We start from the raw sequence: 26,196 nt of genomic DNA on the forward strand, positions 1-26,196 counted from the left end.
GCCGCCCTATAGCCGCTCGTCCCACTCGACCGTATATCTACTACACTATAGCCGAAGCACAGCCAAGACCGGTCGTGAGTGCAGCGCATGGATGGAGTAAATGGAGAAAGAGTGCTTCTCGTTCCTCCATGGTTCGGCGTAATGAGCTGCTGCTAGGCGGCCGGTTGAGAACATGCGTGCAATCATGAATGGACGCAGTGCCATATTTCAGCCGCGTGACGAATTATCTTATCTTACCAGTCATTCGTTTTACCAATTCGCCTTTGAAGAATCAGCAAGTCGCGAACGCGCTTGCACCGCGCTGAAAGCATTAATTACACTGATTTAGGTAAGGAATACAACGGCATCCTTTGGTTTGAGGCGACTTCGGTCTTTCTGGACCTTTACATTCTGTTGCCACAGCGCAAATACGACAGAAGAAGAAAAGGGAAGTACACAGGAGTAGCACTGCTAGCTTCCAGCTACGCCGGGGCAACAGGTTTTTCAGAGTAGAGACGCGCGAGGATTATTCGCTGCACGTTATATGCACACCACCAGAAGGTCCTGAGCCCGGCCCGAGCCCGTGTCAAAATACCCGAGCCCGGCCCGGGCCCGGGTCAAAACGCACATGCCGTGCCCGAGCCCGGCCCTGAACCCGTGGCAAAACTGCCCTACCCGGCCCGGCCTACGGGCAGGGCCGGGCACGGGCTTTCGGGTGTACTAGAATACGGTTGAGTGGGACGAGCGGCTGGGGCGGCGCATGCTTTGCAGGGAAGCATCCTACAGGGAAAAATACTGTGACGGCGTTGCGATAAAAGTGGATTGGGCCGCATCAAGGTAGTGCCGTTCGGAAACTACTGGCGATACTGCTCGGCAGGGTCATTCGTATTACTTCGCGCGCTGGTATTTGCGTTCAGACCACTCAAATGGTGTTCATAATTCCATTTGAAATGTATTCATGCCTTAGGAATAAATTCATTTCATTCTCTGCTTTATTTTATGTTTTTTAATGCCGCTCGGTGATCTTTTTCGGTCTCGGGCCGGGTTCGGGTCGCTTTCGAGCCGGGCTCCGGCAGGGTTCGGGCCTAAGGGACAGGAGTGGCCGGCCGGGCCGGCGGGTAACGTAGATTATTTCCGGGCCGGGCTCGGGTCTCGCCATAAAACTTTTGGTCAGGCTCGGGCGGGCAGCCCAAAGTAAAAACGGGACCGGGACGGGCTGAAAAAATCGGCCCGTGCAGTGCTCTAGTTTCGATTCGCTGCCGTAACCGCATTGCATCTTGTAGCACGGTCTGTGACTCATAATTTTTAGAGCCTAACGTGCTTTAGCCATGACACAAGTTTTGGTTATGTGTCACGTCAAAAAGAGCCTCGTATGTTTTCTAATAACCACGATATTTTTCAACTGGCATCCTAATAGACGGTTCCAAAAAGAGCCCATCACAAATGTCAAATGTCCATTGTGTTTATATGTGAACACAGAGGTCTAAAATTAGCTAAAGTCGGGTATTACAAATGGAAACATGGAATTCGACACGCGGCGCTGAAGGGCCGTCACCTCAAGTAAAGAAGCCATATTACCCGCCTCCATTAACGTTTACTGAAATAGGTAAGCTAACGTCTTTCAGCCACGAAGCGCACCATAGGGCTAACGCACACGCTTACAGTTCACATCGTCTGCTGCACATGAGGCATGTTGCCACCTAATTAACATGCAAAATGCTCTTTGTGGAAGCGCTTCCTCAATTGGAGCTGCAAAATGATCTGCTTGAATAACCAAAAGGCAATCTTGTTTTCTATTTTGAATATCTGCAAGTACTTGTCTGAAATCGGCAGTATACAAAACAGCATCACAGCGTTCTGAGGTTGAACGCCCATAAATTACACAGTGGGGTACGAGGAACGCCGTAGTGGAGGCCTCCGGAATAACTTTGACAAGGTGGGGGGTTAATTAACATGCGTGGCACGAGGCTTAGCTGTTCCTCAGCCGTCGATTGACATGATCAAGTCCATGGCCTTGCCGGCTCCCGCAATAAACGTGGCTGCTCACTGCCACTCGGCCGCTACACGTGCACCCAATGCACAGTCCCTACACGAGCGTTCTTTTTTTTTTTTTGCATTCCGCCCCCATTGGAATGTGACCGCTGTGGCTGGGGTCGAACCCCTGACCTCGTTCTCAGTAGCGCAATGCCATAGTCGCTAAGCTACCACGGCGGGTTTCGCACGAGGACGAATTTTTCCTGGCACTCTATTCGCAGGGGCATCTTAACACGCAGGTAAGGTTTATTTATCGACGTAAAAAAGAAAGGAGAACGCAGTAACAGTGCAGTTGAACGACAAAGACTTGTTTCCAGCCTGTTTCCGCTTTGACGGCGTGTCGAGTCGTCACGGCAGCGCCGGCCTTGCCAGTGGTCGAGATCGAGGCCAGTAGACGACCCTTTTTGGCACACAAGAGGCGGGAATAAACTGCTCTTAGACCTTCCGTAACGTGGACCTGGAGCCCAGCAGTGGATCACCCAAGGTGTTCAAGTGATGCATCCAATTCACGTAGCATCCAATTCATGCATGCAATTGATGTAGCCTCTGATATGAAAGGTAATAATATGGTATATCATATACGATATGATATGGGATATGATATGCATATCGATATTAAATGTAATGCTTCGGGGTACGACTATTAAAATATTTGGTACACTTTGATAGCAGATGCTGGTTATTCTAATAATACGCTATTGTGTAACTTGTTTTCTACTCCAGAGATGCTTCAACTGTCTAGTTCCCTAATTCATATATGCCGAGGCTACCTGGCTTGCCAAAAAAAAAAAGAAAGTGCTAGGTGTACCCTTTCGGTTACGCTTAATGACAATACAGGGTTCAAAATTTGTCGTGGTCACCAGTGAAGTAAACGGTCGCATTAAAATTTTAATTACGGTCTTGCTTTCCAAGAGTGGTTAGACAAGGTAAAGCGTATTACGAGAGGAAGCATCCAGATTCAAGTCTACGACGAATGCTTTATACTAACAACGTTCCGTTGTTCCGTCTTTCCGTTGCTACGTTTCTATAAAAGCATGGACATGATGGCCACACAAGATACTTGGTAATGATAGTAGTTCATGTTTAAAGTAAGAACAACGCGATAGACAGGGACAAACAAACACTGTGTGTCTTTCTTCGTTTGAAAGAAAGACACACAGTAACAAACAAACACTGTGTGTCTTTCTTGGTTTGTCCCTGTCTATCGCGCTGTTCTAACTTTAAGTAAGTTTCTATGTTTCATTTGGTGTCTGCTCTTGAGGACTGGCTTCCCAATGTTCCCATATTGTAATGCCGTCCCTGCTGTATGACAACTTGATCTGCAAAGTGAGGAGAAGACTCTTCCATAGCGGATCCACTATCATTCACCACGTGACATGCTCGCTATGGACCCAACAGGATGCAATGCGAGGTAAAACAAGCGATGCTGGTAACTGAAGAGCTCTACCCAGGTAAAATATATTGGGTGGCCTAGACGAGAACCGTCATAAGACTTTCCATCGCTATGAGCGAAGACTGGGCGCTTCAATCCCGATATTAAATGCACACTAGAAAGCGCTTTGCGAACTTTAGACGCTTTCAAACAGAGACGGGTGCTTTACATCCTCCAGCAAACCACTTCCACGTTCATCCCTTTCAGTTTGTTCAAAATTGTTGCAATGATACGCGTAGTTTACAGAATAAGAAAGAAAAATAGTGCTCAAAGCAGGTTTGACGGAAGGGACGGCTTCGGGAACTTCAGAATCGTCCCCGTATTATAGTTTGACTCGACAGCCACTGACCGCAGGTTGTGAACGTAAACTTGCCTGGAGCCTGTCGCATATGTTATCGATAAAACTGACGATGAAAAGGAACACAATCCCTCTATCTTGATAGCGAAGACCGATCCTTTAGCGGTTATGCCCAAATGTAAATTCCTAGCTTTTTGCTCGCTTGCCCGTGAAAAGACCCAAGGCTGCATTTTGCAGATCAACTGCGGCTAACCAGCACAACTTGTCATTGGGGTACTCGCCTGCAACAAGAACGCCATCCCCTCTGTGGTGCTTGAAAAAGCTTCCTGTGTACATTGCCGTTCCGGAATTGCGAAGAAGGCTAGCCGGACCACCGCGGCTCTCAAGCAAATCACATTGGAACTTTTGCATTGTTCGTACGCTAACCGAATCCATGTTTGCGCTGACGGTTCGGTCTCGGGAAGTTCGACCGGCGCCGTTGTAATAGCTTCTCGATCGGTCGTCATCAACTTTAAGACATCCCACTTCACGAAATTTATACAGGTTCTGAACTGGCAGCTTTTCGCGCTGCTGTGGAATACATTGAAAAAGAACCACCTAGTAAATGGGAAATACTTTGTGATTCAAAAGCAGCCTTCCAAAGCTTGCGAGATTTACGACGTGGAAATTACGACCAGCTGGTTTCCCAAATCAACGAAATTTGCCATTGCGTTTCTGAACGAGGACATGATATAATCTTTCAGTGGATCAGGGGACCCTGTGGCATCGTTGGTAATCACCTCGCCGATGACGCTGCCGGACGTGCCCATGCTGGAGCACTGACACTCGTCATACCTCTATCGAGAGTAGACGTTGCAAGAGAGCTTTGCAATCTCGCGCACACAATCACGTTGACTGACTGGCATACTCCGCAGAACTCTAACCGTCGATTATACAGCCTCGATTCCGTCACTGAAACTGAGGTTACCAAAAAACCTTTCACGACGTGATGCAACACTGCTGTGCCGGCTGTGGGTAGGAGTAGCCTTCAATAATTACTACGATCATCGTATTGGACCGGTGGACTCACCCATGTGCGCCAAGTGCAAGTGTGAAGAGACCATCGAACATATTCTGTGCCACTGTTCTCGCTTCGAGAAACAACGCCAGACTCTCCAGTGTGCCTTGAACAGACTGGCCGAGAGACCATTTACAGAAGCAAATGTCTTGGGAGCCTGGCCTCACAGCTCATCAGCCCAGAAAGCCATTCGAGCCTTTCTTCAGGATCTCAAGACGACAGACTTGTGTGCCATACTGTAGACATGCTGCAGTATAGCCTAGTGCACGTAAAAGCACCATCAAGACTCGTGTATTCTCTCTTTCTTTTGCTCCCCCATGCCCCTCCCCACGTGTAGGGTAGCAAGCTGGACAAAGTCTGGCTAACCTCCCTGCCTTTCCTTCCTCCATTCTCTGTCTCTCCTAGCTTGAACTTCAGGCTACTTGCTAAGATGGCGTAATGCTTCCGTGATAAATGGTATTACAGAATCAACACCTAATGTGTGGGCGACTTCTGAACGATTGTCATAACTGAAGATAATACATTGTAATGCCCTCTCTGGCGAAGCCATAAGTTTATTTGAATTTTGGAATGCTTTCGGGTCTCTTAATATTTTTTCTCGTACAGATGGAAGCGACTTGACGGTGACACTAAATTATTCGGGTCTTCACTGATTGAACCATAGCTTAACACTATCGACTGGACCGATGGGAACTTACCTTAAGCTTAATTACATTAGTTACGTAATACCTTACGTACGCTAACTGACCACGGTGTTCTTGTTCAATGCGCCGAGAACAAGACTCACATGCAGGCTCCGCAATGTTATGAATAAGTGAGCGCAAAGTCTTGTGTCGCTAACGTGCTAAAGGAAAGGAAGAAAGTCAGGTGAATATCTGACAAATGGTCTTGAAACCTACGCATCCCAAGAACCGCCAGGCAACCTTCTCGAACAGGTTACATTGGGGTTCGTAACTTCGGAGGAGTTTTCCATGCCTAAATTTAAAGTGTAATTTTAGCGACAAGAGAGTTCCACAAGCAGCTTCAGCCTGAATTTCTGTTCATTACAGTGCACGTAATCCTGTGCAGCGGTACTTCTCGGTAATCGTGACCGGCGGTGATCGTGCGTCTGTACCCTCTACTTTCTATCGCTCTTATTCGCTTATACATTTAGCGGAAGTAAACCTTCTGCATCTTTAAATAAATATATTCCTCTCTCTTCACTACCCTGCACGTCCCATCGGGGATTCCCCGCCGGAGAACGAAATCAGCTTCGTGTTCAACGACTTAACAAAACAGCCTGGCATCGTGAGCAAAAGAAGTACGCCTTCACTTCGGTAAAGCAAGCTCCGAAAGAGAAGCGAGCGACTCTCTTTCAATTCAACGACGTTGGAACCCAACGGCAAGGTGTGCCAACAAAGAGATTAATGCTCTATACGTGATTGTATTCGCGGCTTGGAACCGCACGGGGATCCTAAATTCTAAGTCGAAGTAATAATTCACGAACAGCCCGTTTATGTGGCCGGATAGCCCTGGGGGAGAAATTATAGATTAACGACTGAAAAGGGGCCCGTTGTGCGAGCGCGTCGCGCCGAACGAAAGCAAAACGGCGAAGGCTCGCTGCACGCGTATAGAGTAAAAAAAAAGAGAGAGAGAGAGAGAAAGAGGGAGAGAAAAAGATGCAAGAAAGAAAGAAGACGGGAACGTGAATAGGACATCATCCTAATGCACCAGTACGCCCATCTCGTGCTTGCGCTTCGAAACCCAACCTCGGGGCAAGACCAAGAGTTGAAACCTTTTTCGCGCCATGTTCTTCATTATAAGCAAAACGTGCCTGTGTAACACCACGTGCGTGCGTGTGCGTGTGCACGCGTATAGTCTCGGCTGCTCAGCGTTCCATAGAGCCCCCTGCTCTTTATTATTATTTTCTTTTTTTTTTCGCTCAGGCTTCCGGACCGCTCAGGCGCCCTGAAAGATGAAGTCATTGCGGCAACTCATGAATCAAATTTTTAATCTGGCTGCGGCTCCGAGCGCTGCGGGTGCTACGAGATCACGCGGGAAAAATAAATAGAACAGAGTAATGCAATGCGGGATCCAGAGATTTGGCGTTTCTTCTTGCGTGTATTTGCTCTTTCTCTCTATCTCTATTTTTTGTTTGTGCTTTTTTGCCAGTGCCGTTGGCTTTGACAGGATGGCTGATGAACTCCGGAGGCTGAGAGAGAAAAAAAAGAAGCAATGAATGTACAGATCATGAAAGCCTGAAACTATACGAGTCCGTACATATCCGAGCGCATCAGCCAGGAAGCCGGATAGAAGGTAGATGCGGCGAGATGTTGACGCGTGAGTGTAAGCTGTAGATAAATGAATGCAGGTCGCCTAGAATAGAAGGCATGGATGTGATCCGTGGATGCATGACGCACTAATGAGGCAGTGTAGGCCGACTTGTTTTAGAAATGCGGCTGTTCGAAGGCGAAAATAAGCGAGACTAAGCAAAAAACAAAAAGAAAAAAATGTGGGCAGCTTGCACTAGTGGTGCAAGGTTAGAGTAAACAGCGGAGCTGGTGATCGACCTATCTTCTTCCAGATTTACTAGGCTTGGCTAAGTTTTACTAGGAAATGTTAAGTGCTGCTACGCACGGTATTCCGAATAGGCTCGCCACTGACACGCAGATTCTCGCTTGGCTGTGCGACGCGCTTCAAGATGGGCAGCTTCTTCTGTACGGATCTTCTTTGGGCATCCCATGTCCACGCTACATGTACTTGCCACAGAGTCAACGAGAGGTGTGCCGCCGTCGCGGCCGCTCCAAGCTTTATCTGCCCGGTGACGTCACGGCCAAGCTGCCCCTCCACACTCGTCAGGGCGTGGCTGGTAGAAACCTGCCGGCTGCAGTCACGGACACCGCGCACGTTCGGCTCGAACGCGGGGAAACGCAGACGGCGTCGGCAGCAGCTCTGCGCGTTGCCTCGTTGGTGCTGCTACAATTTCTTTCTCTCTCTCTCTCTCGCTCTCATTTTCTCTTTCTGTCTCCCGAGCATAGCGCGCGCTGCGCGCACGCTCTCCTTCCCTGTCCTTAACGTCCCATGTCAAGGCAACATGTGCACGCCACTCCACGAGGTGGTTGCTAGGCAACGCGTGGTGACGCCATCGCCAGGTGCAGTTTTTTGCTCGCACTACGCGGCCTAACCAAGAGCTTAAACTTCTCCGCTGTCAAAAAAATGAAAAGAACGCATATAGAATGACAAGTTGATGTACACATATATACCGGGTGAAAAAAAAATTTTTTTCGTCAAAATAGACTCAATAACGATATCGTGTGGTCGATAGCGCTATTCTTTCGCATCAGCTATATTACTTCAAGAGACTGAGATTACTTGGACAACAAATCGCGGTGTAGTGTCAGCGAATTAGGAAAGCTGCAGTTATGAACCTCGCTGAAAATATTATAATAGGGCACATGCCCCAAACACGGAAATAAAGTCAATTACTAATGAAGTCGTATATCAAACCGACAGACAACACTATGAATGACCAAAAATTCGGCAGTTGAGCCCAGAAGTCGAAGCACAGAAATCGATAGAAAGATTTAGCGTTACGCTGAACCTTCTCCGACGGTGTTCTAAGAAGACACAGGGGCGACGTGTTGGCGTGACACTGTACGAGGCAACTCCTGACGCGCAGCATAAACAGTGCCCTGGCAGCTACCAGGCGTCTCACACCGCCGGCATGATGGGGAGTCGCGCCAAGTGGCGTTGCACTTCATTGGATGCTGCATGAGATGAGACCGAAGGAAAAACCATCAGAGTTTCTTACAGCATCAAGTTTTATCTGTCTGTTCCGCTCAGACCCCTATACATACACATGGCTGGCTGCACAGCAGGGGGTGCTAGTGGTTGTGTGCAGAATGCTCGTGCTAGCAGTGGGAGGCGAAACTCTGCCCTACATGGGTCCGCTCCAGAGCCGATCGAGCAGAGCGTGACGGTGTGTATATACATTTGGCGTCGTCGTTTTCGCGGCCAAACGCGCTGCGCGTCTATCGCGTCTTTGAAGAGTTTCTAACCAGCTGCGCGCACGCCGCTCGTACGTGTGCCGTCGATACTGTGACCGCACGGTGACGGCGACGGTAGCGAAACCACCACTCGAGCGTCCGTATAGGTGAATAACCAGTTTACGCATTTTGGGTCCGCTACGGTCAGACCAGTAACGTTGCTCAGACCGGTGTGTCCTTGCACACAGCCGCTCAGTGGAACCCTATATAGTGGGAACACTAATACGCATGCGCACAACGCTCATAGTGGCAGCGGAATGTAGAACGCTGCCCACGTTCAACTAAGAAACCAATGAATTGGAGCGTACAATTGGCTTCTTTGTCGTTTTAAAGCCAAGCTGAGAGCGCGTCACTGGCGCCTGTGGGAGACGCGTTTGTTAATTAATCGAAATCAGCGCAGTTCATGCAGCCATCGGTGCATGCGAAATGTGAGGAGCGTAGCGTAAGCAACGTTCCACTAAAACTGTCTAATAGGTGCCCAATGTTATCGTTCTCGCTTCGCAGCTGATTTACATTTTCTCGTGCGATTACTTGTCCCTCGATGCTTTTTATTGCTTTTATCCTTCTTCGAGATTAATTACGTAACCAGCTCGAACATGATTGGAATTCACGGCAGGAAACCATCCCAGCGACCAGTCCATCCGCACTGGCTTTCTCCATTAGGTACAACGAGGATCTGGTTCCAGCGAGTGAAGTCTGAACAGCATGGCTACCAAAAATCTCCAGCCTACACTTCTTTATTTTTTTTTCTTCCTTGCCGATACTAATTCCCGATATCGTGTTTTGACGCAGGACTCGCCTCGAACACGACACACATGCTGCGATACAGATCAGGTGACCGCCAACAAAGAGCATCTGAGGCTGCACCGGAAACCGGGATAAAGTGCGCGCGCCACCCCCGTGAACAAGAAGAAAAGCTACATGCATTCGATGGGAAAACAAATAACAAAGGAAAAGAAGAGACATTTGAGGACGCTTGGGAAACACGAGCGAGAGACAGAAAGATGGAGAAAGAGAGAGAGAGAGGGCGCCGGGTATCAGCCGCCACGTTGGGGGAACCCGCAAATGCAATCATCATACGGGGGAAGCGTGCCGAAGGGCTGGCTGGCTGACTCAAGGTGTTCCCGATAGCGGGAGAGCTCCCCCTCGATTCGGGTTTCTTCCCGAGGCAGGGTTGTTCTCTCTGTCTACTGCAGTCGCACTCGGTGGCTGGCTGTTCCTCCCTCGTTCTACCCCTCCCAGTCATATACGCGGCTCACAACAGACCTCGCAAGGAAGGAGGGAGGCGCGGGGATAGCACCGCCGGCACGCTAGCGTGCGTCGGGACAACCCCTCCTCCCTTTCCCGCCTCCCCCGCAACACCTCGCGGCTATTGAGGCGCCGCGCGATCAAGCGGCGAATCTGCTCGTTGGCGCCGGCTCCGGCCCGCTTCCACCACGGCACCACTACACTGGCGATGGTGCGCGCCCGTCGTCGTCGCCTTTCCCGGGCGGTTCCTCTCCGCACGCTCGCGGGCGGCAGCGCGCCGCCGATTACGGCGCATTCAGGGCGGGAGCGCCAACAAAGGGGGGGATATGCTATAGAGCTGACGCGGTTTTCTCTATGAGCTCGGGAATCAGCGATTGCGCCGAGCAGAGAAAGAATGGGTGTAGTCTCACGTGCCGCGTAGTTGTCAGCCCGAAAACAGCGCCGGGCGCTCTTCTCCTTTTTCTTCCTTTTCTTTTTTGTCCTTCCGCATCTTTGCCCTGGCATACATTGACGGCGTCGCGCGATCTGTGAGAGCCTTGCACGCGGTATACACGTGGAAGAGGAGGGACCAGCGCGCACGGAAGCTGGAGAGAGAAGTTGGGAAGGCACCGAGAAAGGGGGCGTATAAGATTCCCGCAGGTGCTAGCGACGTGCGACGAAGGGGTTGGAGCTGGTGCAGCGTGCGTGGAAAGGAAGGAAAGAAGAACCGGTACATTCACCGAGGATATACCGCTCTCTTGCTAGAGCCCCGCATCCCTCCCAAAGCCCCGTCGCGATCCGTTCCTTCGATTCATTTTTTCCCCATGCCGGCACCTTTCTTTCCTGCAGCGCTGTCCAGGGCGCGCTCGTGCTACAAGGGGTGCCCGTCGGCACCGTGACTCGAAGAGAATGATTCAATTTGCGAATATCGGGCGACGCCGCGCGCGCGCCCCCGCGCCTTGCCTGCCTCCCTCGCTGTTTCGTGTAATCCCGTTTACCGGTCGGGGATCGCGCCTCGTTCGACACACACATCGTGCCCACCTGCTTAACTCGAAACACCGGGGTCTCGCTACCGAGCGCGGCGGCGCTGGATGACCTGACGTGGAGCCGCGCTGGCACGCCGAATTAACCCTTGAATGATGACGGTGCTTACCGTGCAAGGCTTGAGGAGAGGGCGGCTCCGCTTCCTTTGTATCCCGCTGTAACTCCGTCGCGTGGGGGAAGACCGTGCCTAAGTGAGAGAGAGGAAGCGAGAGAGGATGCGAAATGATTGATTGCTAATGCTGCGAAGTAAGCAGAACTCGAAGGGCCGAACGCTTCTTTTATTTTAGTTATGATCCGCGAACGTAATACGGCTGCCACCCTGAAATGTGCCCTGACAAGCCGGAACAAGGCAGCAAATGAAGGAGGAAAAGACGATGAACGCAGCAGGCACCTGCCTCCCCTTCTCCCTTCCCCCCAGAAATTTTTTTTCTGTATGTTTGTATGTCAGATGCTTGCGCTTTATTTGTACCCCCGCACCGTCCATCCTATCATTCCCTTTTCCCTCAAGAAGGACGCACATATTACAGTGAAAGTTTTTATGCTGTACGAAAACGTGCCACCTTCAATAATAACATTGTCGTTAAGTATTCGTAACAGGGGCAGTCTGAGGAGCCTCATGAAACTACTGAGGCGTATTATTACGGGCCACCCTTGTTACTTTGGCCACTTTCATGAAGCGCACATTGGTATTCCGCGAAAGCAGCCTTCTACAGGCGCGTCACGTCTTTACCATTACTGGCAAGTATGCGCTGGAGGACCTCGGTATGAAAACATCACAAAGGTGGCGCTTCACCGACAAGGTTTGGCCCAATTCCCCTATTTCTCCTGGTGATTGTCAGTAGTAAGTAGATGCTCAATATAGATGCTAAACATGGAGGGTATCTAGCATGTGTGAGTTCAGATGTGCGTCGGCCATGGAATCGCCGTTCGCTTTAACTCAACCTGATAAAAAGCATTGGAACAGACAAACGCGGTACATTTTGATTAGTTTTTATTGGGACATGTACACTAAAACGGGAAGCACACATAGTCCACTACAATTGGCTCACTCACAGACCCCTTTAGTTGCGTTGGCGTATCAAACCCCTATAATATAATTATAATTCGGGTGATAAAAGTGCGTTGATTACGCAGCTGGCCACTTCAGACCTTTGGCGTGGTACCGATATAAATCTCCATAAAAGTTCAAGTTCACCATGCAACAAAAAAATAAGAACGCATGTGGACATGAGGCACTAAGTCAAACCTAGCATTCACCAACGCTCTTTCTCTCTCTTTTTTTTTCTTACAGGCGACTTAAAAGAATGAAAACTAAAGCTTACTGACGAAAATCGCATCTGATATCGCGCGCCCCGAAGGCGCGAAATGTCTCTGCGTTCAACTATACACGAGGATGCGAGAGATTGCGCTCGCGAAGGAGTTCTCCCGTAATCGCAGCCGCCCGGCGTGCCTGAAAGAACCTTTATCTCAAACTTATACGGGAAACTCAGCCCGCGTAAAACTACGGCGCACTCGGTCGGAGAGCGGAGCACAAAGGATGAACGGCGGCCATAGAATCAATAAGACAACGAAAACACAAGCGATTCTCAACGAACGCGCCAAGGCGGTATCTACACAGAGAACGAGAGTGTAAGGCGACGACACCACCGATTGAAAGCAACAGCGAAAATCCACCCAATCTTGCCCGGAAAATGCATGGCGCTTTCGAACGCAGCCGATTCCAACCGATTGGGCACCGAAGAGTCCTGAGAATAGTAGAAGGGGAGAAGGGGGAGAGCTGCAGGGACTGGTTGTCGTAGGCGAGCCGGGGGAGAGGGAGCGCCGGCGTTCCTACACCACTTCCGTTCTAGCGCGTTGCGATACCACACGTGATTACGCAAATTAGGTTTAGATGCGACCTGCCGCGGGGGCTTGAGTCACCGCGTACTTGAAGCCGGCTCCCAGGGCTTGCAGGTTTGTGTGTGCGTTCGCGCGAAAACTGCATTGCGGCTTCTGTTGCACAGCGCCCACGAAACGCAGCATTTGGTTTGCCTCGCCTATGTATACTAATTGCGGCCCGACAAGTGCGTAGCGCTGCTTTAGTACGTAGTTAAATTTATTCGCCATTGTTCCAGTGAGCACGGTTGCGTGGCGTATTAGATATACGTTTACTTTACACCGTACTGATCGCGCCCATATACGTATACGGACGCGAACGCGCATATGCGGCGTGTGCCGACGCATTCGTCGCGAGTGATTCATTGCAGACACTAATTTCCAGAGCGCATGCTAGGCACATGAAAGTGAAAGCTTATGAGGGTGAACCATAACGTACCGTCTATGCCCCCACCCCCCCTCCTCCCCAGCGACACTAGAGGCGACGAAACAGGGAGCAGCGAGGGAATGAGGATAAGCAAGCATCGTTACATTCTTGGACGGCGTATGCTTTGATTGATGGATTAATGGGTTTTATTGGCGCAAGGGCCAATTCTGGAAAAAGAGTGGGTGAGTCAACTTTAATAAATATCCGGCAAATTGATGGCCTGGGTCTAGGCCGCGCCGGGGGCAGCAGAGAGACCCTGTCTCTCGGTAGCTTCCCGGGCTTGCTGGATGGCCCAAGTTGGTCCTGAAGATCAGAGGTAGTCAGTGCGGTTCTCCACCACGCCCTTAGTTCATCCGGGGGGACTGCAATTCTCCTCTGAACTATTTCACAATCCCAGAGTATGTGTTCTAGGGTGGCTACTCTATTATTAAATAACTTACATTTTGCCTCAGGGTATAAATCTGGAAACATGCGGTTAAGATGTACCGGGTTCGTGTAAGTTCTGGTTTGAAGTCGCCTCCAGTCGACCGCCTGAGACCTGTTTAATTTGTGGTTAGGAGGTGGATATATACACCTCGACTTTCTGTAGAATTGGGCAATGTCACTGAATGAGAAAAGCCTAGCCCTATCCATCCGTTCCATCTCCTCCTCGGCCAGAGCCCCCACTAGTCGGGCGCGGTTAGTGAGTCCTCGCGCAACACGATGGGCAGACTCGTTAAGGTTTGGGTTGGCGGTGGATTCGCAGTCTGTATGGGCTGGAAAACATATGATTTCTTTTTCGTAATAATCCTCAGATGATACTCTCAAAAGAGCGCCAAAAACATGGTGAAATAAGTTCACAATGGTGCATGATGTCAAGGATTGAACGGATGTAACACGGCTGTAAAAGGGCCTAAGACCCGTCGCTGTATAAAGGCGTAGAATATTTTTGTACTAAGAACACGACAATGTGCTATGAGAGCTGTGCTATGAGGATAATATATTTGTTGAGAAGTGATCATAAAAGTGTAAGAATATGCCATTAAGTAGCAGTTATGCCTCACTCGGGCCTCTGAGCGCAAGGGCAGAGAAGCACGTGCTCTAAATATGACTGTCGCAGCAGCAGCCTCTGATAATATGCTGTGCTACGGATCGCTTGGGTGTATAACCTGTAGTACAGCTACATCGTTGAGAAAAGCTAAGAGTAAATTCCTGTCAAAGATAGGGCCTAGGAGCATTGCTGGATGTAGCGGGGCATGTTGACGGCGTGGTTAACGAAAATTCTTTCTTTCTTTTCTTTTATTTTTCTTTCTTTTTTTCTGCGAGTCTCTAATGCACGAAATTCCAGTAACAAGTGGAGAACAGTCAACGTCGTGCCCCATTTATCACAGATAGTGGGCTCATCACTGGACAAAAGGTACTAGTGCGTGGCACACGTTTGGCTGAATTTATGTCGACAGATGATGACCTCGGTCGGTCGTATTATTGGAATCGGGGGCCAATTTCCTAACGATGGTCTAATGGCATGCAGCTTATTAGACGTTTGAGGGTACCATAAGCGTTGTCAATAGTACCTAAGGTTTTTCCGTAGGAAAGGTTTTAAGTATATGACAGGGAGAGATATAGAAGAGTTAGTGTCTTTCGTTGATATTGATGTGGCGGTTTTGTCAGCAAGCATATTGCATTCGATGTCACTATGTCCAGGCACCCAGCATATTGCGACATGCTGATTATAGACATAAACTCGTATGTCGCACACCGGAGTGAGTAAAGATCATTCAGCACTGAATATTTATTTTTATGGAGCGGACTTAGGAATCTTACAACGCTTAAGAGTCTATGTATATAATGGCTTTCTGTATCTTAGTCTTCCTAATATGTTTGACAGCCGACAGTAGTGCGTATGCCTCAGCCGTAAAGATACTCGTTTCAATGGGCAGAACATTGAATTCCACGAAAAAAGGCCCGAGTGCTACATAAGACACACTCGCAGGTGATCTTGATGCGACAGTGTAATACACCGGGCATGAGTATTTCGCCTGAAGTTCTAGAAATTCCCTCTTAATATGTGTGTACGGGGTGTGCTTAGTGACCAAAGTAAACGATGTGTCACTTCCGTCATCTGCCACTGCCACGGCGGTTAGCGCTTCGCTGGAAGCATTAAGCGATGTCACAGAAGAGGGACACCCATTTCGCCACTGAGCTCTCTCTCACTGTGGGTCGATTATGAAATAGTGTGACACAAGTAATGTCATTTACGGTTGTGTAACAAGGTCGTCCATGGTTAGAATGTACTTTCAGGAAGTATGTAATGCTAGAATATGACCTCTGTAAATGACGTGACCACTCGTTTGGTTCTACGTAAAGGCTTTCTACAGGACTTCTCCTGAGTGCACCTCTGGCCAGGTGGATTCAGTGGTGAACAGGATTAAGCATTCTTAACGCAATATTGGTGTGGCTGAGTGGTACACCACAGCACCAATCCAAGCGTGATCGTACGAGGCCTTTATACAGGTTTTTTTAGGCATTTGCTGTGACTGTGCTATGCTGTGTGCGATAAAATTTTACTATGTTCATTGTTTTCAGGCATTTAGCATTGAAGTATTTGATGTGGGTGATGACGGAGAGTTTGGAGTCCTGTATAAGGCCTAAAAATTTGTGTTCCATGTTTAGAGGTAAGCGCGGTCCGTCGAGTTCGATATTGGACTCTTTTAGGAAAACGCCTTTTTATGCATTGCCGCCCAAAAGTAAATTGTATCAGAAGAAGCTAACAAACAATGACACCAAGGACAACATACGGGAAATTACTTGTACTTACTAATTCAATTAAAGAATTGATAAATTAATGGAAATGAAAATGGATGATAAAACAACTGCCCGCAGGTGGGGAACGATCCCACCTCTTCGCATTACGCGTGCGATGCTCTTGCTATTAAGCTAGCGGGGCACCGTTTTCCCATCCAATTTCCGGGGTACATATGTTTTACAAGGACATGAAAATGGATTAAAAAAGTCACAGGCCTACGCGGGACACGCAGCACAGTCACAGCGCGAGCTGGTCTCCACCAGCTTACGCTGTGACTCAGGAGTAGCTCCAATTTCGGCGCCACTCACAACAGGGTCTTCGCGGCAAAGTCTCTTCGCCTCGTTTGGACGAGAACGATCTGAACTGTCCGCCCGGCATCGACGGTGAACTGCGGCTTGTAATGCTCTCTGCACAGCAGTCTGCTGAGACATATGATGCCTGGTTGTAGCCGACCACGTAGCTCGACGATTCGCTTCTTCACCAGCGGTTCGTACCTTGCGAGGCGACGCCATCACGTGTTCCGAAGAGGTATCCAGAATACGGGGCGCACATTTCACATTCCTGGACCCGTGGCACCGTACGTTGTTGTTGTTGTTGATGATGATGATCGTTTACTGGAATCTTCAAAACGGTCTGGTGACCAATAGTCACCTAGCCTGCTTGAATTAACCAGGTCCAGTTACATGCAGCTTGCAACTGCTATATGCAACTTACATGTCGGGCACGCTGCGTTTGCAGGTGCTTTAACTAGATGGCGCCACCATACTGGTGGAGGCTCGGGATCGGCGCGTTGATTGCGCGCCTCCTCTAAATCGCATCTCGTCATCAGCGCTTGCGCACCTGCCTAAGGCGCGTTTATAGGGCATTTTAAATGCGAAGCATTTCTTGGCGACATTTGCTACTTTGACAGTATCTATCTATCTATCTATCTATCTATCTATCTATCTATCTATCTATCTATCTATCTATCTATCTTTCTATCTATCTATCTATCTATCTAGCCACCTATGTCTTTGTGCTCTCATGGTCGTTTCGTTAACTTGGTATGTACCAAAATAGGCATACCATGACAAGAGTATATGACGAGCCTAAATGATTGGTCATGACTCATGACATGTCTGTCATGACATGCGTGTCTTGTAGGTAATGAAACAGCCGCCTACGTCTTGGTGTTTTCATGGTCGTTACGTTAACTTGGTAGGTACCAAAATTGCCATAGTATGACATGAGTGTATGACAAACATAAGGGATAGGTCATGACATAAATGCCATGACATGCGTGTTATGTAGGTCATGACAATGACCCAGCGAAAAAGATTAACACTCAAAAACCACTGAAATGGGTTCGGACGTGGGTACTAAGTGAATTAAGTACTAAAGTATGCTGGTAGAAGTCATAGTCAAGAGCATCACTCAGCATAAATGACAATGACTCAGCGAAAAAAGATTACGACTCAAAAGCCACTTATATTGGTTCTGACGTGGGTACTAAGTGAAGGAAACACTAAAGGATGATGGTAGAAGTCATAGTCATGACCATGACTCAGCAAAAATGAGAATGACTCAGCGAAAAAGGATTAACACTCAAAAATCAATGGAATGGATTCGGATGTGGTACTAAGTGAAGGAAAAGGCTAAAGGTTGTTGTTCGAAGTCATAATCATGAGCATGACTAAGGCTTTCGCCTTAGGGTCTCTTATTTGTAGCTAAATTGACTCCTGAGGACTCATGACATGAATGTAATGACATGCGTATCATGTAGGTAATGAAACAGCCGCCTACGTCTTGGTGCTCTCATGGTCATTTCGTTAACTTGGCAGGCTCCCCGCACACTGCTTCGCATAACATCGATTCCCACAGGGCGTAGGATCTTCCGGCTTTTTTCCGCTGCCTGTTAGCAAGCGCTTGCTTGGCTCAGTGGTAAAGTATCCGACTCGCGCACAACTTGCCTGGGTTCGAACCCGGCGGGGACCGGTTACTTTTTTTCGCATTTCCGGCGATAGCGGTTACGGTCACCAGCGGCGGCGGGGGACACCATCGCGAACGAAAACGGTTATTGGAATGAGCCCATAACAGCTTACGCTGTAAAACAACTGGCCGCAGGTGGGGAGCGATCCCACGTCTTCGAATTACGCGTGCGATGCTCTTACCATTGAGCTACCACGGCGCCGTTTTCCCATCCACTTTCCGGGGTATTTATTAGTAAGTTAGTTAGTAGTACAAGTAATTTCCCGCATGTTGTCCTTGGCGTCATTGTTTGTTGGCTTCTTCTGATATGATTAATAAAAAAATCGGGCCCCTCGGTTCCCTTTCTTCTCGTACTTTGAAAATTTGTATCTCGAAAATGTAACAGTGCAGAAAATTCGTTCAAAGTGAATACGCCTTGCGAACTCACCGGCTATAATTCGTAGATTTTAATGTGCCGTAAAGTAATCAAATAAAAAGTTAGGGTAATTTTGCTCATTATTTATTTAGGCATTGTCATTTTTCATAGAAGTAATGGCCGCCTCATCGAGTAATTTATGTCAGGATTAGAATTGGGCTATCTCACACAGGTGACTTAAAATTTTTTGACCTTGTACAAAAATACACCCGGCATTCACGCACCCATACACATTCGCACTTGCACTCTCTCCTAAGCTATGCCATCCAATCTCTACCTCTACCACGAGACTGGCTTCCCACACTTCACACACGTACGGATACGGATACGAATAACTTTATTCAAAGCATCCTGAGAATACATATACACTTTTTATTTTGCAACAGAGCTGTAAGAGCCTCGCTATAATCATTCCGTCGTCCACAGCTTCGTCGATCTGGGGGAGAGAGAGCTGAGAGAGAGAGAAATAATAATAATAATAATAATAATAATAATAATAATAATAATAATAATAATAATATGGGGTTTACATGCCAAAACCACGATCTGATTATGAGGCACGCCATAGTGGGGGACTCCGGAAATTTGGACCACCTGGGGTTCTTTAACGTGCACCTAAATCTAAGTACACGGGTGTTTTCGCATTTCGCCCCCATCGTAATGCGGCCGCCGTGTCCGGGATACGATCCCGCGACCTCGTGCTCAGCAGCCCATATATATATATATATATATATATATATATATATATATATATATATATATATATATATATGACTTGGAGCAAGATCGACTGAGCAAAATTTTGGTGAATATGAGTCAGAGCAAGCTCGGCTGAGTAATGATGGGACAGGGTTATACTAGTTTAGGCAGTAATACATCTAATTGCAAACTCAATAGCAACATTGCCTCCATCTTGTTGGGCGTAGTATACGCCTCGCGATACGTCTGCACACTTTATAAGGTGTGGAAATGCAAGAACCACCCACATTTGAAAAGATGCTGTCATTCATAGGAAGGGATTCAACCGGCTGACTTCACGGCACAATATTCATATGCTTTTGTTTAATGTATTATCTACTGCTTATAAAAACAAGGTGTTTACCTGCTTTTCACATTGTTGGATGTGTTTTACAGAACGTAGAAAGAGGGAAGCAAGAAAAGGCAAGGATGTTTATGGCGAAGTAGTTCCTTACAATACTGCGATTTGTTAGGACCAGCATAAAAAAAAAAATCGTTGCCCTGAAGTAAGTGCAATTTGCAATTACCTTTTAATGTCAGTGTTAATACAGGTGCTTTAAAGATACACATTCTGGAACACTTGAAGGTTTATTGGTATTTGTGCAGGAGAAAAATGATACATCAAAAAATGAGATAAAACTAAATAATGCTTCGAAAACAAATTGACGATGCTGTTTATTCCCAGTCAAAGCGTTAAATACTCTTTTGTAGAACATTCATTGCGATGTATAGTTTCCGCGTTCGCTTTGCGAGCTTGATAACTAGTCGTGTCCCCAGCGGAAGTAACAGAACCTTGAAATAATTCATTGGGGAAAATGTGCGTGAAGAGCCCAAACCAACCGACTGCAATTAAATGGTCGCGCGTATAGCGGGACTATTTGACCGCAGCACTGGTCCGCAGTTGGGTATTCTTTCAGTTGTTCCGTCCATAAAAGCATACCGCGCTACAGCTGTGGCGTTTTCGTATATAACGAGTAGCTTGTACAAAAAAAAAATGTCAAAGTTTCGCCCGAAAGGCGAAGCATCGATTGCGATAGCAAATTAGTAGAGCGCTATTCGGAGTAGGGATAGTAGTTTTATCGGCTGCATAAACTTGGACACATTGGCTTACTAATTGAATTAACAATCGTGGTGTCAGCGCGCACAAGCAAACATGAACAGATCACACTGAATGACCGCAGCCAACGACTGTCAAAACGCTGGCAGCAAGCGCAAGTTCGCGCGGTCTATCGCTTCAACGGAAACTGAGCGGCAAATGCACAGCCCATACAAAGGTCAGAGCCGTGTGGAGATAAGAGACGGTGCGGGCGACTGCCGGGCAGAGAAGTTGTTGGCAGAGGAGAAGCTGCCCCCCCCCCCTCCCCCCCTTTTCCCGTTTCTTGCTTTCGCGTGGGAGATTGAGTGGTAAGATACGCCTTTGGCGCCGGAGCACAGCGCCGCCTCGCCTCCCTCCCGCGCATACCCCAACGGCCTTTCGCGGGACGATCGCGTTTGCTTTCCGCCGTGCGTTCGCCCTCCGCTTTCACTCGCGCATACGGCGCGCGGCGACGATTTTATCGCCCTTGGAATCTATACGGAACCTCATGGCGACGGCGACGGCGACGCCGACGGCAGAAATCCGGTTGAAGTGCCCATATAATTGCTATCGCAATAAAAAAATTGGGAGGACATTCGAAGACCATGTCTTCCAGTGAGGGACACCTCGTAGTATTTACCAAATCGAAGCGCGTGTGAATAACGGAAAAGCACGCAAAATTACGTAGTATCAGCACCTGAAGCCAACGTAAAAAATGTCACAGTTTCGCCCTAAGGGCGAAGCAATGAATGCGATAGCAACACAGCAATGTCATACGAAGTAAGGTGAGCGGCTTTGGTAGGAACAACACGCAGAACTGTTGTCGACGCCATCGGCGTTTTGCCCGCGTTCGCTCAAAATGCGTGCGGCGTTGGTGACTGTTGCCGGAGCCTCTGATATAAATAGGCACTGCGTGCCGCAGCTAAACGTCGCCTCCCTTCCCTCCCCCTCCCCCACGGCCTCTCGCTCGTTGGAAGAAGGCGCGTTTGCTCTACATACATGGTGATTGTGAAGGAGAACAGAGACGCCTACTTCTGCAGCCCTTAAGCGAGCACGGCGCAGAACGCGCGTTTGTTCTCCGCCGTGCGTTCACTCCCCGTGAAAGACGCGCCCCTCGCGCCCTTTCACTCGCACATACAGCGTTCGGCGCGCGGCGACGATTTCTTCTCCAAATGACGTCATACGGAACCTCACGGCGACGGCGACGGCGACGGCGACGGCGACGCCGACGGCAGAAATCTGCTTTTGAGTGTCCATATAATTGCTATCGCAATAAAATTGTTGTCGACGGCATCAGCGTTTTGCTCGTGTTCGCACCGAACGCGCGCGGCGTTGGTGACTTTGCCGGTGCCTCTGGGGGCGGCTCGGAGGTTTTCGACGAGATCATAACGGGACACTCGTCGAGCAGCGTCGGAAGTCTTTACCACCTTCTCGCCTCGCCCCGTTTTTATATAAATAGGCATTTGGTGCCGCAGCTAAACGTCGCCTAACCTCCCTCGCTCCTGTCCCCCCCACGGCCTTTCGCGCGACGGATGAAGTCGCTTTTGCTCTATATAAATGGTGATTGTAAAGGAGGAAAGAGACGCTTAATTGTGCAGCCCTTTAAGGATCACGGCGCAGAACGCGCGTTTGCTCTCCGCCGTGCGTTCGCTCCCCGTGAAAGCGTGCGTCCCTCGCGCCCTTTCACTGGCACATACAGCATACGGCGCGCGGCGACGATTTCATCGCCGTTGACGTCATACGGAACCTCACGGTGACGGCGACGCCAATGGCTTAAATACACCATGGAGTGTCCATATAATTGCTATCGCAATAAAAGAATCGCATGATTAGCAACGTAGCCGTGTCAACAAACGCATAGAAATCCCAGAACCGAATCTGACCTACGAGTTTTTTTTCTGCCTGGTTCGCGTGTTGATGGTGATGGTACTTACCGCTGGCGCAAACCACGGCTCCACTCAATTATTTGCACTGTTCGAGGCTTGTTGAGCCAACATCTAAAGACAAAAAAATGTCGCAGTTTTACCCGAAAGGCGAAGCATCGATTGCGATAGCAACTTAGTAGAGAGCTATACGGAGTAAGGATAGTAGTTTTATCAGCTGTATAAACATGGACATGCAGCAGCACCACCAACGCGCAGAACTGTTGTCGACGCCGTCGCCGTTCTGCCCGCGTTCGCACCGAACGCGCGCGGCGTTGGTGACTGTTGCCAGGGCCTCTGGGGGCGGCTCGGCGGTTTTCGACGAGATAAGAACGGGGAAACTCGTCGAGCAGCGTCGGAAGTCTTCACCACCTTCTCGCCTCGCAACATTTTTATATAAATACGCATTTTGGGGCCGCAGCTAAACGTCGCCTCCCCTCCCTCCCCCCACGGCCTTTCGCGCGACGGAAGAAATCGCGTTTGCTCTCTATATATATCTATATGGTGATTGTAAAGGAGGAAAGAAACGCTTAATTCTGCAGCCCTTCGGGAGCACCGCGCAGAGCGTGCGTTTGTTCTCCGCCGTGCGTTTGCTCCCCGTGAAAGCGGGCGTCCTACGGGCCCTTTCACTCGCACATGCAGCGTCCGGCGCGCGGCGACGATTTCATCGCCGTTGACGGCATACGGAACCTCACGGCGACGGCGACGCCGACGCCGACGGCAGAAATCCTCATTGAGCGTCCATATAATTGCTATCGCAATAAAAGTATATATAAGCGCTGTGTTGAGCGACCAACGCCATTTCCCAAAACAAACCGCGAAAGAGCTCTCAGCTCAATTTCGAGAGAAAATCGCAGTAAAAGCTACGACGTTGTGACGCTGGCGTGCTTGGTCTTCCGCAGTCCACGAGCACCGAGAAGCTTCTGGAGCTAGGACTCCACAACACTATCGATGAGCTAATAGAAGCTCACACAGTGGCTCAAATAATGAGACTGTCGTCCTCTAAGCCAGGGATTAAAATTTTAGAAGAAGCGGGTATCCAACCCAAACATGAACCGGGGACCAAAATTAGCCTGACCAAGCAAGCCAGAACTCACATCATTGTTGACCCCGTACCGCGAAACATCCACCCAGTGCATAACGAGGGTAGAAGATTCGCGAGAGCGAAGTCGATCCTTAAAAAGATCAATCAGCACAAACTAGGGGCCCTCTTTGTCGATGCTGCCAGATATGACAGTGGCGATAAGTTCACTGTCTCGGTTGTAGACGCGGAGGGCAACCTGCTTAATGCAGCTTCTGTCTATACTAAATTTGCACATGTGGCAGAGGAAGCGGCGATCGCTCTGGCTTTTCACAGCGCAAAAGGTCTCTCTATCATCTTCTCGGACTCACGCACAGCAGTTAGATCCTTCTCGGCCGCACTCGTGTCTGAACAGGCGAACAATATTGTGAACAAAACACATCAAAGAACTCGGGAGAGCAGCGAAGGAGGATACCACATCTCGTGGTTCCTAGCCCATATAGATGCCTCAGTTAACCCGCTCGGATGTAATCCTAACGAGCAGGCCCACCGGATAGCGCGCGATTTCCTGTACCGCGCTGTCGGGGGTAGCCAGGCTCGGAACGAGGTCAACATCCACAAAGATCCATTATGTACTTTCCACGAAATTGTTTCCCATTATCGTCTCGGCAGGCGGACATTTCCACCCCCCCCCCCCCCCCACCCCAAATTGAACAAACCTCAGGCTAGCACACTCAGACTTCTGCAAACCCGTTCGTGTCCATGATATCCATTAACATGATAGACCCTGACCACTCACAGTCGTGCTCCAAATGTGGTCATGACTCATGCTCTTTTGATCAAATGCTCTGGTTGTGCCCAGCCCTTAACGCCTGTCCACCCATCACGAAAGAGCAATGGGAGGAATCCCTCCAAGAGCAGCAATCTACAAATTCAACTCCAGGCGGTCCCGAATGCCCACGACATCGCGACGAGACTTGTTCTCCCGGTCCCATCGTGGGCGGAGCCACCGACTTAATCTGGGGGAACCTTCGGCTCGCCTAAATCTCAGTTCCTCAAGACTCAAATAAAGTTCTTGTCAAGTCATGTTGCGACGCTGCGACTAACCGGTTTGTCGGAGCCGATAATCGCGGGGTCGGCACTGCGACTGCGATATTCGTCGCATGCAACAGAAATCGCGCTTCCGATGCGACCGAAAACTCATCATGTGAAAGAGCCTTTTCCCCGCGTTCGCGCCGAACGCGCCCGGTGTCCGTGACTGCAGCCGATGCCTCTGGCAGCGGTTCGGCAGATTTCGACCAGAGAACTGTCCTTTCGGCTTGCCGCGTGCATCGAAAACGGTGTGATCCGCCGCGGCGCCACACGTCGGGGGCTGTTGTCTGGCATCGGCATTGCAAATGCGTCAGGAACGCGCTTCGCAACGCCGTCACGCGTGCAAGCCGACGCGTTCCATCGCCGATTGCTAGCGCCGTTCGGCCCAGCCAAGCGGCCGACAATCGAGCGAATGTGACAGCCGTAGGGCTGTCACATTCGTTCCCATTGCAGCACGCCCGACGCGGCAGGCCGCACCTTTAGTCGTCACTTCCGAAGAACTGAAGCGAGAGCTTGGGAAGCCGAAAACAAGCTGTCGCAGAAGAGAACATCCCAAGTTTAGATTGAGGGAAGCTGATAGTTCGTGTAGGCGAAGAAATGAAGATTCGGCGGCTCGTGAACGTGGCCGGTTGGATTCATCGCGATACTATGCATAAAACTACGCGTGGCTCTGCTATTGCAAACACCAGAGATCAGCGGAGATGGTGGAAGCCCAGCAGAAGTTAGACTAAGTGCGCGGTTTTCCACCATACTTTGCTAGGCTTTCCCCAGCTCCGCTGCTCTCTGGTGTTTGCGGAAGCAGAGCCACGCATAATTTTTTTCTTTTCTTCTTACCATTTTGACACTCCTCACGCAGACGCATTAAAATAAATGATAAGATGCCTATCTGTCAATATTATTTACTTCTGTACTCTTCGGACAAACGGATTTGCGCTTTCAAGCGTCGTGCTTGTTCTAAGGACACGTGTCCTCGCTAGCGCGCGTATCGGCGCATAGATACGCAGAAATCGCAATTAAATTACAAGGAAAAGTGATATTTCATAGCACATGGATCGTAGTGGCGGTGAGATGACAGTGAGCGATAGTCGTTCGCACTGCCTATTAATAGAAGGCGCCTAGTCACGTGACTATAGACGCTACGTATGCTTGTGCTCCTAGAAGCAAAGCTCTAACACAGTAGGTTGAATTGCCCGCAGGAAAGTTTTAGCTCTTCGCAGGTGGAAGCAGTGCAATTTTGTTGAGAAATAATTATTCTCCGGGGCCGTGTTATGCTTAGTTAGTCAGCGGGAGTTTCTACCCATATTATACACAATATCTCGCGAACCGTGCTCCAGGCCGAGCTGCACCTGCAGGAGCTAACAGGTTGCGCCGTTGCCTTGAGGCAATTATTACATTGTTGCACGCAGCTAGGTGTGTGTCTGATGTACCCCTGTTTTTTTTTTTCTTTGCTGTGACTAAACTGACTAGTGCAATCCAAACGGCCCTGCGGGCCGATTGGATTGCACCACTGATGGCTAGCGCAAACGGGGCGTGCAGATACGTATTTGCTCTCCCTGTAGTTTTGAAATTGTAGCTCGTGGCGCCACTTTCTGTAGCACGTTGGTGAGCAAGTGATGTGCGACAGTGCTGGTGGCTTTGGGAGAACTTGTGTTGTACGTCTCAGGAAAAAAAAAAAAGGAGCGCAGCTTGCAGCAGTGGTGCAAGGCTGGAGCAAACAGCGGAGCTTGTAATCGACCAAGCTACAGCCAGGGTCACTATCGCACGACGCTGGATACTCAAACG

The 26,196-nt window shown here is 49.2% G+C and overlaps 1 protein-coding gene across 2 annotated transcripts in view; it reads right to left on the reverse strand.

Moving 5' to 3' along the window:
* Positions 1-26,196, reverse strand: part of LOC125946251 (uncharacterized) — a 239,011-nt gene that overhangs the window by 69,835 nt on the left and 142,980 nt on the right. The window contains exons 3-4 of one of the 2 annotated variants that reach the window (XM_049668857.1): positions 11,206-11,283; positions 6,781-6,991 (exon numbers count right to left, since the gene is read on the reverse strand). The exons of the other annotated variant lie outside the window; for it this stretch is intronic. Coding sequence (XP_049524814.1) covers positions 6,830-6,991; positions 11,206-11,283 — 240 coding nt within the window. The 3' untranslated portion in view covers positions 6,781-6,829. Of the gene's footprint in view, positions 1-6,780; positions 6,992-11,205; positions 11,284-26,196 lie in introns of those variants that run through there. 2 annotated transcript variants of the gene reach the window in all.

The sequence above is a fragment of the Dermacentor silvarum genome, chromosome 6 (assembly GCF_013339745.2).
Source record: "Dermacentor silvarum isolate Dsil-2018 chromosome 6, BIME_Dsil_1.4, whole genome shotgun sequence".
NCBI lineage: Eukaryota > Metazoa > Arthropoda > Arachnida > Ixodida > Ixodidae > Dermacentor > Dermacentor silvarum.